This window comes from Argiope bruennichi, chromosome X1, assembly GCF_947563725.1.
Source record: "Argiope bruennichi chromosome X1, qqArgBrue1.1, whole genome shotgun sequence".
NCBI classification, from domain to species: domain Eukaryota; kingdom Metazoa; phylum Arthropoda; class Arachnida; order Araneae; family Araneidae; genus Argiope; species Argiope bruennichi.
The window spans coordinates 117,711,639-117,726,247 of NC_079162.1; the positions used below are offsets into that span (position 1 = coordinate 117,711,639).

The 14,609-nt window shown below is 30.2% G+C and overlaps 1 protein-coding gene across 1 annotated transcript; it reads left to right on the top strand.

Annotated features, from left to right (window-relative positions):
• Window positions 1-1,666: 1,666 nt before the first annotated feature.
• Window positions 1,667-13,957, top strand: LOC129959376 (uncharacterized). Its single transcript, XM_056072196.1, has 2 exons — window positions 1,667-2,731; window positions 13,679-13,957. The coding sequence occupies exons 1-2, from the start codon at window positions 1,667-1,669 to the stop codon at window positions 13,955-13,957; spliced, it is 1,344 nt and encodes a 447-aa protein (XP_055928171.1).
• The last annotated feature ends 652 nt before the right edge of the window (window positions 13,958-14,609 follow it).

Below are 14,609 nucleotides of genomic sequence, written 5' to 3' on the forward strand. Positions count from 1 at the left end.
CAATTAATTAATTTAAAAATAATATTTATATTATTTATGGGGTAAAATAGAACTTTAGTGGAATTACGTTGCACGTGCTATAACTATTGGGGCTTTTTAGGAATAAACTTTCTGAAGGAAAAAATTTCAAGAAATTTCACGCGTGTAGCTCATCGTAGCTATCTGAGGCCAAAACAAATAATTTTGATAAATTTAATCCACCAGATTGGTAACAGAGTTAATTAATTCTCAGTTTTTTGACTGAGGGAAAATTGATATAGACATTGTCTATCGCAGCTCTAGGTCTTTTCCTAGAGCTGGGAACTGCAGGATCATATGCAGGTAGATTAAGTAACTTGTTACGAATCTGGGGCAGTTTTTCGAAGAAATTTATTGATGTTCTTCTAATAAATTCCGAAACAGGTTCAATTTTGAGATCGTCATGTAAGATCTTTCTATTGATATACCAGGGGGCGTCAACAATCTTCATCAGGTGCCTATTTTGAAAAACTTGCAACCTCTTGATGTTAGTGGCTGATGTCCCCCCATATTTGGGAGCCGTACATCAGTATTGGTCTTAAAATAGCTTTGTAGAGCAGAAGCTTGAGCCTAATCGATAGCTTGCTCCTAGGAGAAATTAAGCTGTTGAGTTTAACACTCATTCTAGTAGCTTTGGAGAGGGCTGCTTTAATATGACTATTAAAGCTTAATTTTGCGTCTAAAATTAACCCTAAGTATTTGTATTCATTTACAAAGGGGACGGGTTGGCCGAAAATTTGGATAGGGGCTAAGTCAGGCATATTCACTTTTTTAGTAAACAGGGGGCACGCGCAATTACTTGGGTTGACTTTTATTTTCCAGCCGATGAGCCAGCACTGCAAAATGGTCATGTACTGTTGAATGTTCCCGCACATTTCAGTACACTCGTCAGAGCACATCTGCAGGCTACTTTTCCTGGCGGCTGGATTGGTCGCGGTGGACCAATGGGGTCAATTCATGTGACGTAAAAGTCACATGTCATGAGCTATCCGCGCATGGCATTTAAGTTTCATCCGCACCGCTTTCGTCGATTAGTCTGCCATTAACGTTCTCCGCCGAGTATAAAGCGGATTTTTTTTTGTTTACATTTGAAGTTATAATTTTTGAGTCATTTTCTTTCCTCTTATTATGTGTTAAAAGAGGAAATACTGGTGTGCTGGTGGATGCTTTAATGCGAAACACAAGAGTGACTGTCATGATAAAATGTTTTCTTATTTTCCTTTCAACAATCCTGCCTAGGATTGGTATTTTTGGTATAGATTTTTTTAAGCCTTCGAAGTCGGTGATATGCTTCGATCATTTTGAAGAATTCATTCAGTGTGTGTTCATTTATTAAATCGTAAATGGAATTCCAGTAATAGCAAATGTTTCTGTAATTTTTTAGAAAAATTCTTCGAAAAAAAGAAATCGGGGATCAGATTTACTGTACGGTCACCCTTGGCGCGATTTTTTTAGATTGGCGATAAATCTTTCTATATGGCAACCCCCATCCGACCGACAACTAATTATAATAGGGTAATTGCATTAACCCTATTGGTCAACTGGTCAACTGAATGTAGACGCAATTATTTAATTTTCGTTTGACCACGTTGCACGTGTGCTTTTTCAATCTTCAGCTCCCGCGTTCTTTTATTTGGATTTTTTTGTGATGGCTGCTGCATGGGGAATGTCTGAGGTAAGTGCGAGAATGTTTGGTGAGAATGATGTTATGGGGTATGATGAGAATGTTAATTTAAGATATTTGTATGGACTAGATAAAGGTAAGGAGACGTTTGAATTTTGTATGAAAGCGGGTTTGATTGCGAATAAATATGAGTGTTGTAAGTGTGGCAAGGACATGAAATTGGTTGAAAGGCATGATATAAGTGATGGTTTTGAATGGAGGTGTAAATCAAAGGTGAAAGGACAAATGCATGACGTCAAAAGGAGTGTGAGAAAGGGTTCTTTTTTTGAATTGAGTAGAATGACATTGAATGAGATTTTAGTTCAGGTATATTTGTGGGTGACTCAGAGTAAGGTTGATTTTAATATGAAAGAAAGTAAATGTTCTTCTAAGACTGTGTGTGACTATCGTTCTTATTGTCGTGAGGTTTGTGTGGTAGAGATGATTGAAAGTAGTATGAAAGTGGGTGGAAGCGGCGTGACTGTTGAGATAGATGAAAGTAAATTTGGAAAACGTAAATTTAATCGGGGAAAACGTGTGGAAGGTAAATGGGTGTTTGGGGGAGTTGAGCGCGAGACGGGCAAATGTTTTATGAAAGTTGTGGATGATAGGACGACTGATTCTTTATTAAGTGTTATAAATGAGTATATTCTTCCGGGTTCGATAATAATTTCAGACTGCTGGAAGAGCTACGATTGCCTTTCTAATGAAGGCTTCGTGCATCTGAAGGTTAACCATAGTGTGAATTTCAAGGACCCGGATACAGGTGCCCACACTAATACCATTGAAGGAACGTGGGGGGCAGTAAAACGTGCTATACCAGCTAGCAAAGCAAAAACACAGCTCGATTACTATCTAGCCGAGTATGTGTGGCGCAAAAAAACAAGCACATGTGTGACAAGTTCATGGCCTTTGTCGACTCCATCATCCGCATTTACCCTCCTCAAAGAGCCGACAAGGAGCCGGAAGACGGAACATCGTCATCAAAGTAAAGGCGGAGTGAGGTGGAAGGTAGTGAGGAGTCGAGCGATAGCGGATAATAGGAGAGAGGTATGTTTATTGTTCATTATTAACGATTTCAGCGATTTGTTTCTCGTTTATACAAACTAGTTATACATGTTTATTGTTCATTATTAACGATTTCAGCGATTTGGCCGCCATTTCATTTTTTTCCGCAGGCAACATTTTCACTACGCTGTTTTCTTTAAATCTCGTTTATACAAAAAATCGCCATTTTGGCGACTTTTGGCGAGATTTTGAAAAAGTCGCCAAGGGTGACCGTACAGTAAATTTTTACCGAAATCGGGAAGCGATTTGTAAACAAAAACAATCAAACAAAATCGTGAGAGCATTTCTAATTTACTTTATTCACATTTGATGAAATTTCTGATAATTTTGAATATGCTTAGAAGGTTTTAAAATGTTTACATGAATATTACATTGCATTTTCTAAAAAATCTTATCTAAATTTAATTAATGTAAGTAAACAAACTCCTGCTGCAAAACATTTGCAGATTTGTGATGGATTCAAAGTGAATTTATATCAAACAACTCTTCTATTGTTAAAAATGAAATGTCAATAGTTTATTGTATTTAAACTGAAATTGACTTTTATCATAATATCATGTTATACCATTGTGCACCTCAGTGATTTCTGTTTTAATAAATACAGGTCTTTTCATTGAAAATCAATTTCCATATCAGCATTTATTATATAATTTTTATTCCCAACTTCATTGCTACATGCATGTCTCACTTTTTTTTTCTATTTTTTTTAACATATCAATTTTGAGTTATAAAATTCTGTAAAAGCATAAAAGTGTTTCTTCTAACTCATCTTTATATCCTATTTAACTTCTCTCTCTCTCTCTCTCTCTCTATATATATATATATATATATATATATATATATCATGACCTTATTCTTGTTTATTAAATTTACTGTATTGTATGTTTTATTTTATGATATTCATTCAATGTAATTTTTATCAATGTAGCTTTAACATTTAAATAAAATTTCATAAATGTTCTGCTTTTAAAGTATATTGTTCAACATAATGTTTTTATTCATGATAAAAAAAACTGTTGTTTAGTATTTAGATTGTTTCTGTTGAATAAAATTGATTTCATCATTTACATTGCCATTCTTGTCATACTGTGTTTATGTTTTTTCTAAGTGTCTAGAAAAATAAATGTTGATAAATAGTTTTTTGAATTAGTGAGTACATTGAAACATCCATTTGATCACATTTTTTCAAATAATTATCATATATATTTTATCTATCTATCTATCTTTTTTTTTTTTAATGTGTAAACAAAAAATATGAAACTGTAATTTTGTTTGTTTTCCTTTAATGATCTCTACAAATTAAAATGAAATAACTGATTCATAAGTTGCATAGATTTAAAAAAGGTATCTATACCTTTAATATTTCATAATTTGAAATTGTAAACATAATTTATTCAATATATACTAATTTGAATTTCATGTTCTTTCCTCTGAGCAAACTGAAAACATCAAAGTCTCAATATTAATAAAAATCATTATATAAGAAAAAAAATGTAATAATTTTATTAGTAAGCTTTAAAATATTAACTTATCTAAGAGTAATAATTTATTTTTGTTGTTGTGGAAAAGAACTATATTTATAAGATTCAACATTCAATAATATTTAAATAATATGTAAAAAAAAGAATATATGTAATTTTTCAAAAACACTGCCATAGTCATTTGTCAAAATGTATCCTTTGGATAAAAAAAAAAGTGGGGGGAAGGATATGGGAAAGGAAAGAATAAAGCAGCACCAAACGAATTAAAAAGCGACGTTAATTAATTATGCAAAAACAATAATTCCATTGAAAATACTAATTAAAATTTTAGTATAAGAAATAAAATTATATAACTACGAAAATTTGGAGAAAATAATTCAAAATAATATCTTTAAAAAAAAATCAGAAGTTTTTAATAATTGATCGGCTAGCGTAACATTTACTAAACAATAGTTTCATCAACGTTATCGGCCCGACATGCGCAGAACGGTTGAAAATTGAACAGAAACGGTTTGTTTGGTACCTGACACGTGACCGTGAATTGACCCCATTGCATGGCCACCACGATCACCAGACATGTCTCCCGTGGATTTCTTCTTATGGGGCTTTTTAAAAGGACTTGTGTATGAAACACTTGTTGAAACGCCAGAAGACTTGGTAGGAAGAATCGTTGAGGCAGCGGGATGTGTTCGAGATAAACCTGATATCTTTGAGATAGGGATGACAAATATTTTCAGAGTGGTTATTACGTAACCAATATCAAAAAGTCACAAATACAAGTGATCAATACTTTTCAAAAAGGGGTGTGATTCAAATCCTTGATACGATCTTATTGATGATATTTCGATTACAGGTTTTGGATCACGATAGAAAGTAACAATCGATACGATATCACTGAAATTTGCCGGAGCGGTGACTTTACTGGAAAGTAAGAATCGATACGATCTGTCCAATGGAAGCTCTCGAAAGAAATCTGTGATTGGATTGAAAAGTGAACGGACCGGTTATTTGAATTATCGTATCGTATCATTGAATTGCATATCACTGAAATTTATCGAAGCGGTGATTTCACCGGAAAGTGCGAGGCTTCACTGAAAAGGGCGAAGTCGCCGCTCCACTTTACGGGAGTGACCGATATTCGTATTTGATGATGCGCTATTCCGTACAGATCATTTTTAATTGCTCGTGACATGATTGACTTTGATTACATGTACTCTGTTTACTGCTGGCGCCATCTATTGGTAGAATATAGGACTAAAGTAAACATTTTAAAGAAATGACATATATTTTTAACTCATCTTTTCCAGAAAATGGTTCACTCTAATAAATAAATTAAATAAATAGTTTTGAGAAAAAAATAAAATTTAAGAAGTAAGCTGAAACAGATAATTTAATTCAATCACACGTTAATTAAATTAGTAAATTAAGTATTAATTACAATTAATAAATTTATATTTAATATTAAGTAATAATTTTTAATTAATAATATGATTGAAATAACAGATATTTGGAACGCATATTTAAAAATAACAACAGCAATATTATTTGTTATTCAAAAAATCGTGGATAATGCATCTCTACTTTGAGAAGGTGCGCAATTCCATGCAACGTCGATGCCAGGCATGTCTCGATGCATCTGGTAAACACTTTGAGCACCTCCTGTAGGCGCAACGTTTGGCATGCATAAGTCGCATGTCAGTAAGTAATTATCAATAAAATGTTCTGTATTGATTTTGTTTCTTCTCTTTGTGTTATGTATTATTTTATACGCCCTTTAGCTGCTCCGCATCGCAGTTGCGACCCCATGTTCCTATGCAATTTTTGATCCTTGTTGTATGACTGATCTGTCATGTCCTTTTGTCCACGTTTTTTCGGAACACCCTGTAGATATACCCTGTAATTACTAATGATAAAGACCTGAAAGCGCAGTAAAAACTATGAACAAAGTGTAGCGTTTAAGTAGCATACGACTTTGGTACAGGTTTACTTAAGCAGTCTACAAGCAGGTATAAAAGCATTATTGACATTGATACTGATATTTATTTTTATTAATATAAATAATAATAGAAAGGAAAAATTCATTTCACTATTGCTGAAATTATCGCTTTAATCAGGAAAGTTTTAAAAGGGGAGTGAGTACCCCATATACTTTTTTAAAAAAAATTTGGGTTTATATATATTTATATTTGAAATTTCCATTTCAATATCATTCCAACGGTGATAGTCTATAGCTTGTGTGTATATTAGAAATAAGTTAAAATTAATTTTAAATGAATGTAAACAGATTTTTAAATTCCATAATTCCATGCCACGCCCACTTTGAAAGATGAAAACGTAAACATTGGACCTTAAAACCATCTGTTAAGCCTCTATTTATTATTTGACTTCAAGAGAGGAGTAGTTTAATCGTAACTGTGATTGTTTACCTTGTTTACATTTCCCGCTTTGTTTAAATCATGTTTTATCGCTGGTAGCGCTGCCTTTTTTGTGTTGTAAAGCAAAGATTTTTCTGCTTTTTTTTTTTTTTGTGCACTGTTTTAATTATTTTTTATCAATTGATTAAAAGAATTAAGCATGCCACGATCAAACAGCATTTTTAAAAAAAGAAAAGGCATGTATCATAAACGATCAGAAATTCTCCTGCTAATTTCGATAACATTTCGCCTGATATTAAACTGATTTCTGTGAAAGAAAAGAAAATTCCCAACCTTGAAGACAGTTTTAGACTGGATAATTCTTATCAAGGTATTATTAATGCAATTATGCACCTGAACATTCTCGCAAACTTCTATAAAAGCAATGTTACTTGCAAGAATTGCACTAGTGGAATTGCAGGTGATGACAAGTAATTAAGGTCTTGCAGTTTCTTTCATTTTAAAATGCTTTGAATGTGATTATACTCATGAATTTAATTCCTCTGAATTTCATGAAGAAACACAGACTGCCACTGTCAGTACAAGATATGTATATGCCATGCATTCCGTTGGTAAAAATGCAGAAGCTTGTAGAATGTTTTGTGCAATTATGAATCTGCCACAACCATCAACCAGATTTCAGTTGTATAATAAGAGACTTTTAGGTGCAACCAGGGAAACTGTTTAAACAGTTGCAAAGGAAGCTGTCATTTAAAACAATAATGACAAAAACTTTATAGTAGCGGTTAATGGAACCTGGCAAAAGCGAGGCTATACATCACTAAATAGTGCAGTAACTAGTATGGGCACTAGTAAGGTAATTTATGTTGAAGTGCTAAGTAAATGGTGTCTCTGCAAAAACTAGCAAAAGCATGAAAAAAATTGTAAAAGCAATTTTCAGGGCTCGAGTGGAATGATGGAGGTAAAAGTTGCTTGTAAAATTTTTGAACAGTCTTTAGTATTCCATGATACACGTTACACTAAATATTTAGGTGATGGTGACTCCAAAGCATTTGATACTATAAATGAATATATATATATATAAGTGAATATCCTATTGAAAAATTAGAATGGATTGGCCATCTAATGAACACATGGGATCAAGACTTTGGAGGTTAAAGGAAAAGATGAAGGAGCAAGTTTTGTTTGATGAGAAGCCTCTGTCAGGAAAAAAATCATTTGACTGACAGCCAAATTGACGAAATTCAAAATTATTAAGGCTTAGCTATTTGACAAAATCTGAATAATGTTCATGATATGCGCCAAGGCATTTGTGCAACTTTTATGCACAAATTATCTACAGATGAGAAGGCTCAATTTACTCAAAACTCAGTTATACTACCAGATGAATACACCTTATGTGCACTAAAATGCCTCACCAGAGAAAAACTTTTGAGAGTAACCTATGCCTTATCTCAGCAATTGAGAGAAAATAGAGATGCTGTAAAAGAAAAAGAGAGGAAAACAAGAATAAAAATAATGTAAAAGTTGCAGGCTATGGAGCAGGAATGTTTTGATTAGGTAAGAATTTTCCTTTTAAATTGCATTAGTGCTCAAAAATATTTTTAAAATTCTATGTACCTTTATCTCAAAAGACACATTACGTGCATACTTAAAATTTTCATCACTTATTATATACCTATAACTGTATATGCTGAATTTAAATTTTTGTGATATTCCAAAAATATTTATTAGTAATCCTGATCTCTTACTATACTCTATTTCACCCCAACTTGGCAGTGTTGTAAAAGGCAGAAAATATGACAATCCATGTTGGGAAAGAGTTCCCCATCAATTTCGACTTCAAAATAGCTAAAATGCACAGAAATTTATCAAATATCATAAATTACAGAAATCCTTTATTTATCAGTATGTATTTAAAAAATTTTCTCAAGTTAGAAGTGCTTATCTGTTAACTATTTGGTAAATAAAGTGAACGAATAAAACCAAAAGAATGACATAATGAATTCCACTTAGGCTATAAGCAATCTTCAAGGTCAAATATTTGGCACGCTTTTCTTGTATGTTTCCGCCGACTTTGCTTCATTCACTTCGCAGCCGTTATTATCATTACTCGTGCTTTTTTATTCTCGCTTTTTTAACAGCTGATATTTTTGATACTGTTAATCACATTAGTAAATATTAGTTTTGATTGTTGAATATTTATTTAATTCATCATTTCTTTTCACTTCTAAAAAGTATTATCACCGACTATGCTATAGGTACCTCCAAGACGAGTGAAACTAACAAAAAGTGCAGCACGAGGAAACATATTAAATGTTTATTCTTGACTCCAAGAAGAAAATCCTCAAGATTTTATCAATCAAATCGTCGATAAAGTTTCGCATCTTACAGATATTTTGCAAAGGACAGTTTTCCGTTTGAAAAAAGAAATAAAGGCATCCAGTCCTTTAAGTATCCCTGGAAAGATGTGACCAGGCTCAGTAGGTAAACATTCAAGTCTTGTAAAATATGATGATTTTATATTAACCTGTATTTGATGAAAAATCCATTCATTTTTTCGTAGAAATGAGATCCCAACATTAGATAAAGTTTTAAAAGATTAGAAAGATAATACAGATATCTTCTTGAAAAACAGCCGAACTACGCTTTACAGAATATTGAAAAACGATGAAACGAAATCAAATAACTTTAAGGATTTATTAATATAATGTATCAATAATATTAAACAAAATAAGGAAAAAATTAATTCTCTGATTTAAAATGATAATAAAATAAAGTTAATAAATATTTACTATTTGGCGAAAAATTTGATAAGATAAAGTTTCGCCAGCGATCTGCATTTCTAGTAACTTTATATTTTAAAGTAACCCAGTTCCCCTCACAACGACTGTGATTTGGCATGTCTAGAATATACACTACTGCCAAGTTAGGGTGAAACAGAATATAGAGAAATATTGAAAATTATTGAGGAATTTTTGGTGACATTCAGTTAATTTTTTTTAAGTACCAATTTATATTTTTGTATATTTTTATTTGTAAGGAGAAAAATGTCAAACTTGAATCTGTAATATATTTTTAGAAAAAAGAACATGAAATTATACAATGTAATGTTTTCGTTTGTGGTGATAAGATTTTAAGGAAACAATACGCCATTTCTCAGCTATTAAAAGAAAGAAGTAATAAAAAAAAATGTAAAAAAAGAGAGAGAGAGAGTAATGAAAGATGTTATAAAATATATATAGTTTGTAAGCTATTGTGTTGGACTATTTTGTGACACGTTAATTTTACTTATAAATTGCATTATCTCAAAATAGTATTTTTGGAACTGCATGTACCTTTTTTTCCAAATCTACTTAATACATGGTCTTGAAATTTTCTTCACATATTACATGCATATAAAGGTACATACTAATTTGAAGATTTTCTGATATTCCTAAAATATTTCTTAATAGAGCTGATCTCGAGCTAAAAAATGTCATATTTTCAAAAATTATCAGTGATGTTCAATTAAATTTTTAAAGAAAGCAATATATAGTTAACATTTCACAACAGTAAAGAGAAAAAGGTAAATTTAAACTATGAAAAAAATTTTAGACTTGTATAAAATTACACTGAAAAAGATACATAAAATTGCGTAATTTAACATTGTCGGTGTAGGGAGTGCCGACTCCTTAAATGAATAATAAGAAAAAATGCATACCACCATGACCATCAAATACACCGAAGAAGCTGAGATCTCCATGAAATGCTGGCTCAATTACAAATCTATCCTGAAACAACAGAAGAATTTAAATAAATTCAATTCCCTATGATAACTAAACACGATTCTATTCCATTTCATTGGAAGGAATGGCAATAAAAAAAAATCCCTGACAATATCATCATAACCAAAATCGAAACAAACATAGAATAATCATAAACACAAGCAAAAACCAAAATTTAACAATAAGGAAACAAATTTTTTTTTCTTTACATAAATTACTTACAATTACAATTCAAAAGGAAGTAAAAATAAAGAAAAGTAGGATGTATAGGGAGAAATCGCTACTAAAATTAAGCCTGTTTGAACATGCATGTATTCATACACCCACATCTTTTCTAGGCAATGGATATTTTCTGTTTTATAATATCACATAGTGTTGATTTGAAAATTTCATAATATGCCAAATTTTACAATAGTCCTTTTTTTTTTTTTTTTTTGATATTTTTTCTGTACTTGCAAAATGTACTGTAAGATTAGTCAACTTTTAAAAGATTAATAATAAAACTCGGTGGCCTCTTTTAATATTTCTTAAAATTCACAAATTAGTTGTTAAGTTGAATGGATAGACACATTTGCAGAAACTGTTGACAGTGATGTGGAAAATAGAATTACCAAATATTTTATAAGTGGGCAAAATAACTTTATCATATTTATATCAATACACAATCAAAAATTAGAGAATGCATTTAAAAAAAAACAATATTTTGCCCAGTATTAAAAAGATTTCAAGAAATTTTTAATAGAATTTAAGCTATCTTATTTTATTAAGTTGATTTCGTAAGTCTCAATTAATACAATATAAGGTTTTTAATACATTGTACAGATAAAAACTTTTAAAAATAAACTATCGAAAAGAGATTAGCTTCTCATATTTTAATCAAAATATTCATATATAATATAGTGAATTCTAAAATTGATTACCACTTTTCTTAGAGATTGAATCTAGCCATATCACTAATTGAGAATGTTAGCATTATTCTTAAATAATAACTGATGCTAAAGTTTCATATATGAATTATTCAACAAAATCCATTCAAATGTATGCTATAAGCATATTTCTGTGCGGTATTATGCTTTAATAGAAGCATGTTTATTTTTTTAATTAATCTACTCATTAAAATTTTGGAAAATCTCTTTTAGTGAGCCTCTAATACCCAAGAAGCAATTCCATGCTTAAAATTCTAGCGGCTTAAGCTGTACTTCACTTTGTCAAACAGAACAAATCATTATAAATACAAATTTTACTGAAAAATAAAAAAAAAAAAAAAAAAATGTAAACAAGTTGCAAAAGGACAAAAAGCAAAAACTGCTAAAAATACATAATAGATTCTAGCAGAATCTATTATGAATTGAATTGCAGAATTGAAATACCACAGCTAGCAGAATTTTTTTTATAAACCTAATATTTATTTAGAATTTTTTTAATAAAACTTAATATTTGGTAACAACCTTTAACAAATAATAATTTTCAAAAAGATAGAAAGTTTAAAACTGCCTGTTGAAAAAAATCATTATCATTCCAAATTTATAGCCTCAAGCTAGAGTTTCTTCGCAATAGATTTTCTGCAATTATAATAAATAATGTTACTATTCAATATTATACAGTGAATATACAGAATGCAGTATAGTACAGTAAATACTATATTGAATTACAACTCAATATGGTATAGTGAAACTAGGTCATTAGGGATCACTCAAAAATGAAATGTTAACAAGAAAGACAACTGAATGTGTGATGTACTCAAAAGGGTTCACTTCAATAAGAATAAAAGCAATTAAATACCATATGTGTTTATCAAGCAACTTGTCTCATATTTGATATATCTATACCTTTTGTGTAACAAATACATTTTGCTTTACTCTTATTATCTGATGATTGGAGACAATCTGTTTATTTTTCTTTAAAATCCATAAAGTGTTAAACATGCATTTATCAGGCATAACTAAACAGGTCATAAAACATAATCCTAACATGAGTTTGCACTCCTGAACATATATTCCCATTCTCTACTCTATTTCATGTAAAAAGAAAATCGGGCAACATCAGTCATTCGCACTCTGCCAAGGGAGTGTGACGTCATTATAATCGAACTTTAAAATAGTTTCAGTTCATATTGCTAGTACTGATTGTACTTCACAATTTCTGAAGAACGAATTTGTCATTGTGCTTTGTTGTGTGATTTCTATCTATCTATATATATATTTTACTTATTATTTTTCAACAAAATGAAATTGTCTGAGCGTATTCGTATGAATATAAATGCCGAGAATTTGCCTTCGAATTTTGAAAATGATATTGTCAAAAATGATGAAATAGTTTCCATTGGGTGCAATTTCAAATCCATGGGTGAAAGAATTTGAAAATTCTACAAATACTAAATGGAACAGTTGAAAATCATGTCCCTCAGGAAAAAGATTTCATTGCTGGTAAGTTGAGTTTCAAAATTAATTTTTGCTTTAAATTTTAACAAAGATATATTTCGCACTTCATTGTGGATTCTTATAAAGGGTTGGTTTTTTTTTTTTTTTTTTTTTTTTTTTTTGCTTTATTGCAGGAAAATATTTGTATGCCAATATAGCTCATTCAATAAGGGGCCATTTACCAAGAATAAGAAAGGAATTTCAAAAAATGCTGAATGCCTTGCCTCTATTAGGGTGAAAATAAAACTAAATATTACACCCTTGAGAAAGGAAGATGATTTTCTAAGTATAATTTAAAGTTAATTTCTGATTAAAAATTTATATTTTTCAGAAATTAAGTTTATTAAATTCATATTTGCAATTAATTCAGTTGTTTAAGTTATTTATACTGAATCATTTTAAGTTATTTTAATCTGCATTATAAAAATAGTCAGAGACATTGTTTATTATCTTTTCAAATTTTATAGTTTATTATCCTTCAGTTATATCTCATTATAAAATATTTATTTCCAGCATTTGACAATGTAATAAAGTTATCGCTACTGGTGTGTGAAAAGTCAATTCATATATTTATCCCAAAAAATTTTGTGCGTTTATAAATTTTTCATTCAAAAAATGCACAAAATAAAATTCTTAATAAATTCAGTATTTTGATTAAAACTCATTATTTAGGTCAGACTTTCATAATGGAAATAAACTATAGTTTATATTTATTCTGATCTTATATTGAATTCACTCTTGTCTTATATTGAATTATTTGAACAATTATTTTTTACAAATAAATAATTTTAGGAATTTAATCTATAAATCCATTGCCTGCATTGAATATCTTTATTTATTTGATAAAAGTGTATCAGTTTCAAAATTCAATTTTGAATCTTTTCAGAGGGGATTAGCTGGAATAGTCACTATTATTCCTTTTCATAAACACAGTCTCATGATTGCTGAGACTTTAAGATTTCTTCCTGCTGAAGACTACAGAGAAAAGTTTGAAGATTATTTTAGTGATGGTATGGGACCTGCAAAAGCAGTCAAATCCCACAAAGAAATTCTGGAGATGAAATCAGATTTCTGGTCAAGTGATCTTGCAAACAGTAGGATTAATCTTGTTCAAAGAACAATTGAATATTGGTATGAAAAATGGAGACTTCATCTGGGATCTTGAGATTTGCCTGGCATGATTGCAGTAAGTTGCAAATTCTAAATTTAAGATCTAGGTGGACCATGATTCTAATGATTTACAGTATTTATTTTAGCATTTTATTAGATCAGTAGTGTTTTATTTTTATATTTCATACCTGTGTTTAATCATGTATTTAGACATTTGTGATGTATACATATCCATTAACATTTATGTTATATAGTTTGAAATGCAAGGATAAACAGGACCAATAAAGTGCTTTCAGTGATATGATGTTCCACGATACTATACACCCTGAATTAGTGTATAAACTAATAAACTCAAGATATCCTCCTTCTTTTTTTAATCAAATCCCCAACTCCAGCAAAATAAATAAATAAATAAAAATAAAAAAAATATTGAAATCATAAACTAAACAATCTCATAATAAATTAAAAAAATAAATTTCATTAGCACTATGAACTTTAAGCAAAGTAAAAGAATAACATTTCATTACATAGCAATAAATATTACAGGAATTTCTGCTTATTCTTTCTATTAAGAACTAGAAGCCTTAATAGTTAAATATTTTATGTAATTCCTACTTTAATATCTTCTTCATCAAAATATTTTAAAACTTCAAATTTTGATAGTCATATATTCACTCATAATATAAAGGCCTTCAGTCATAACGTAA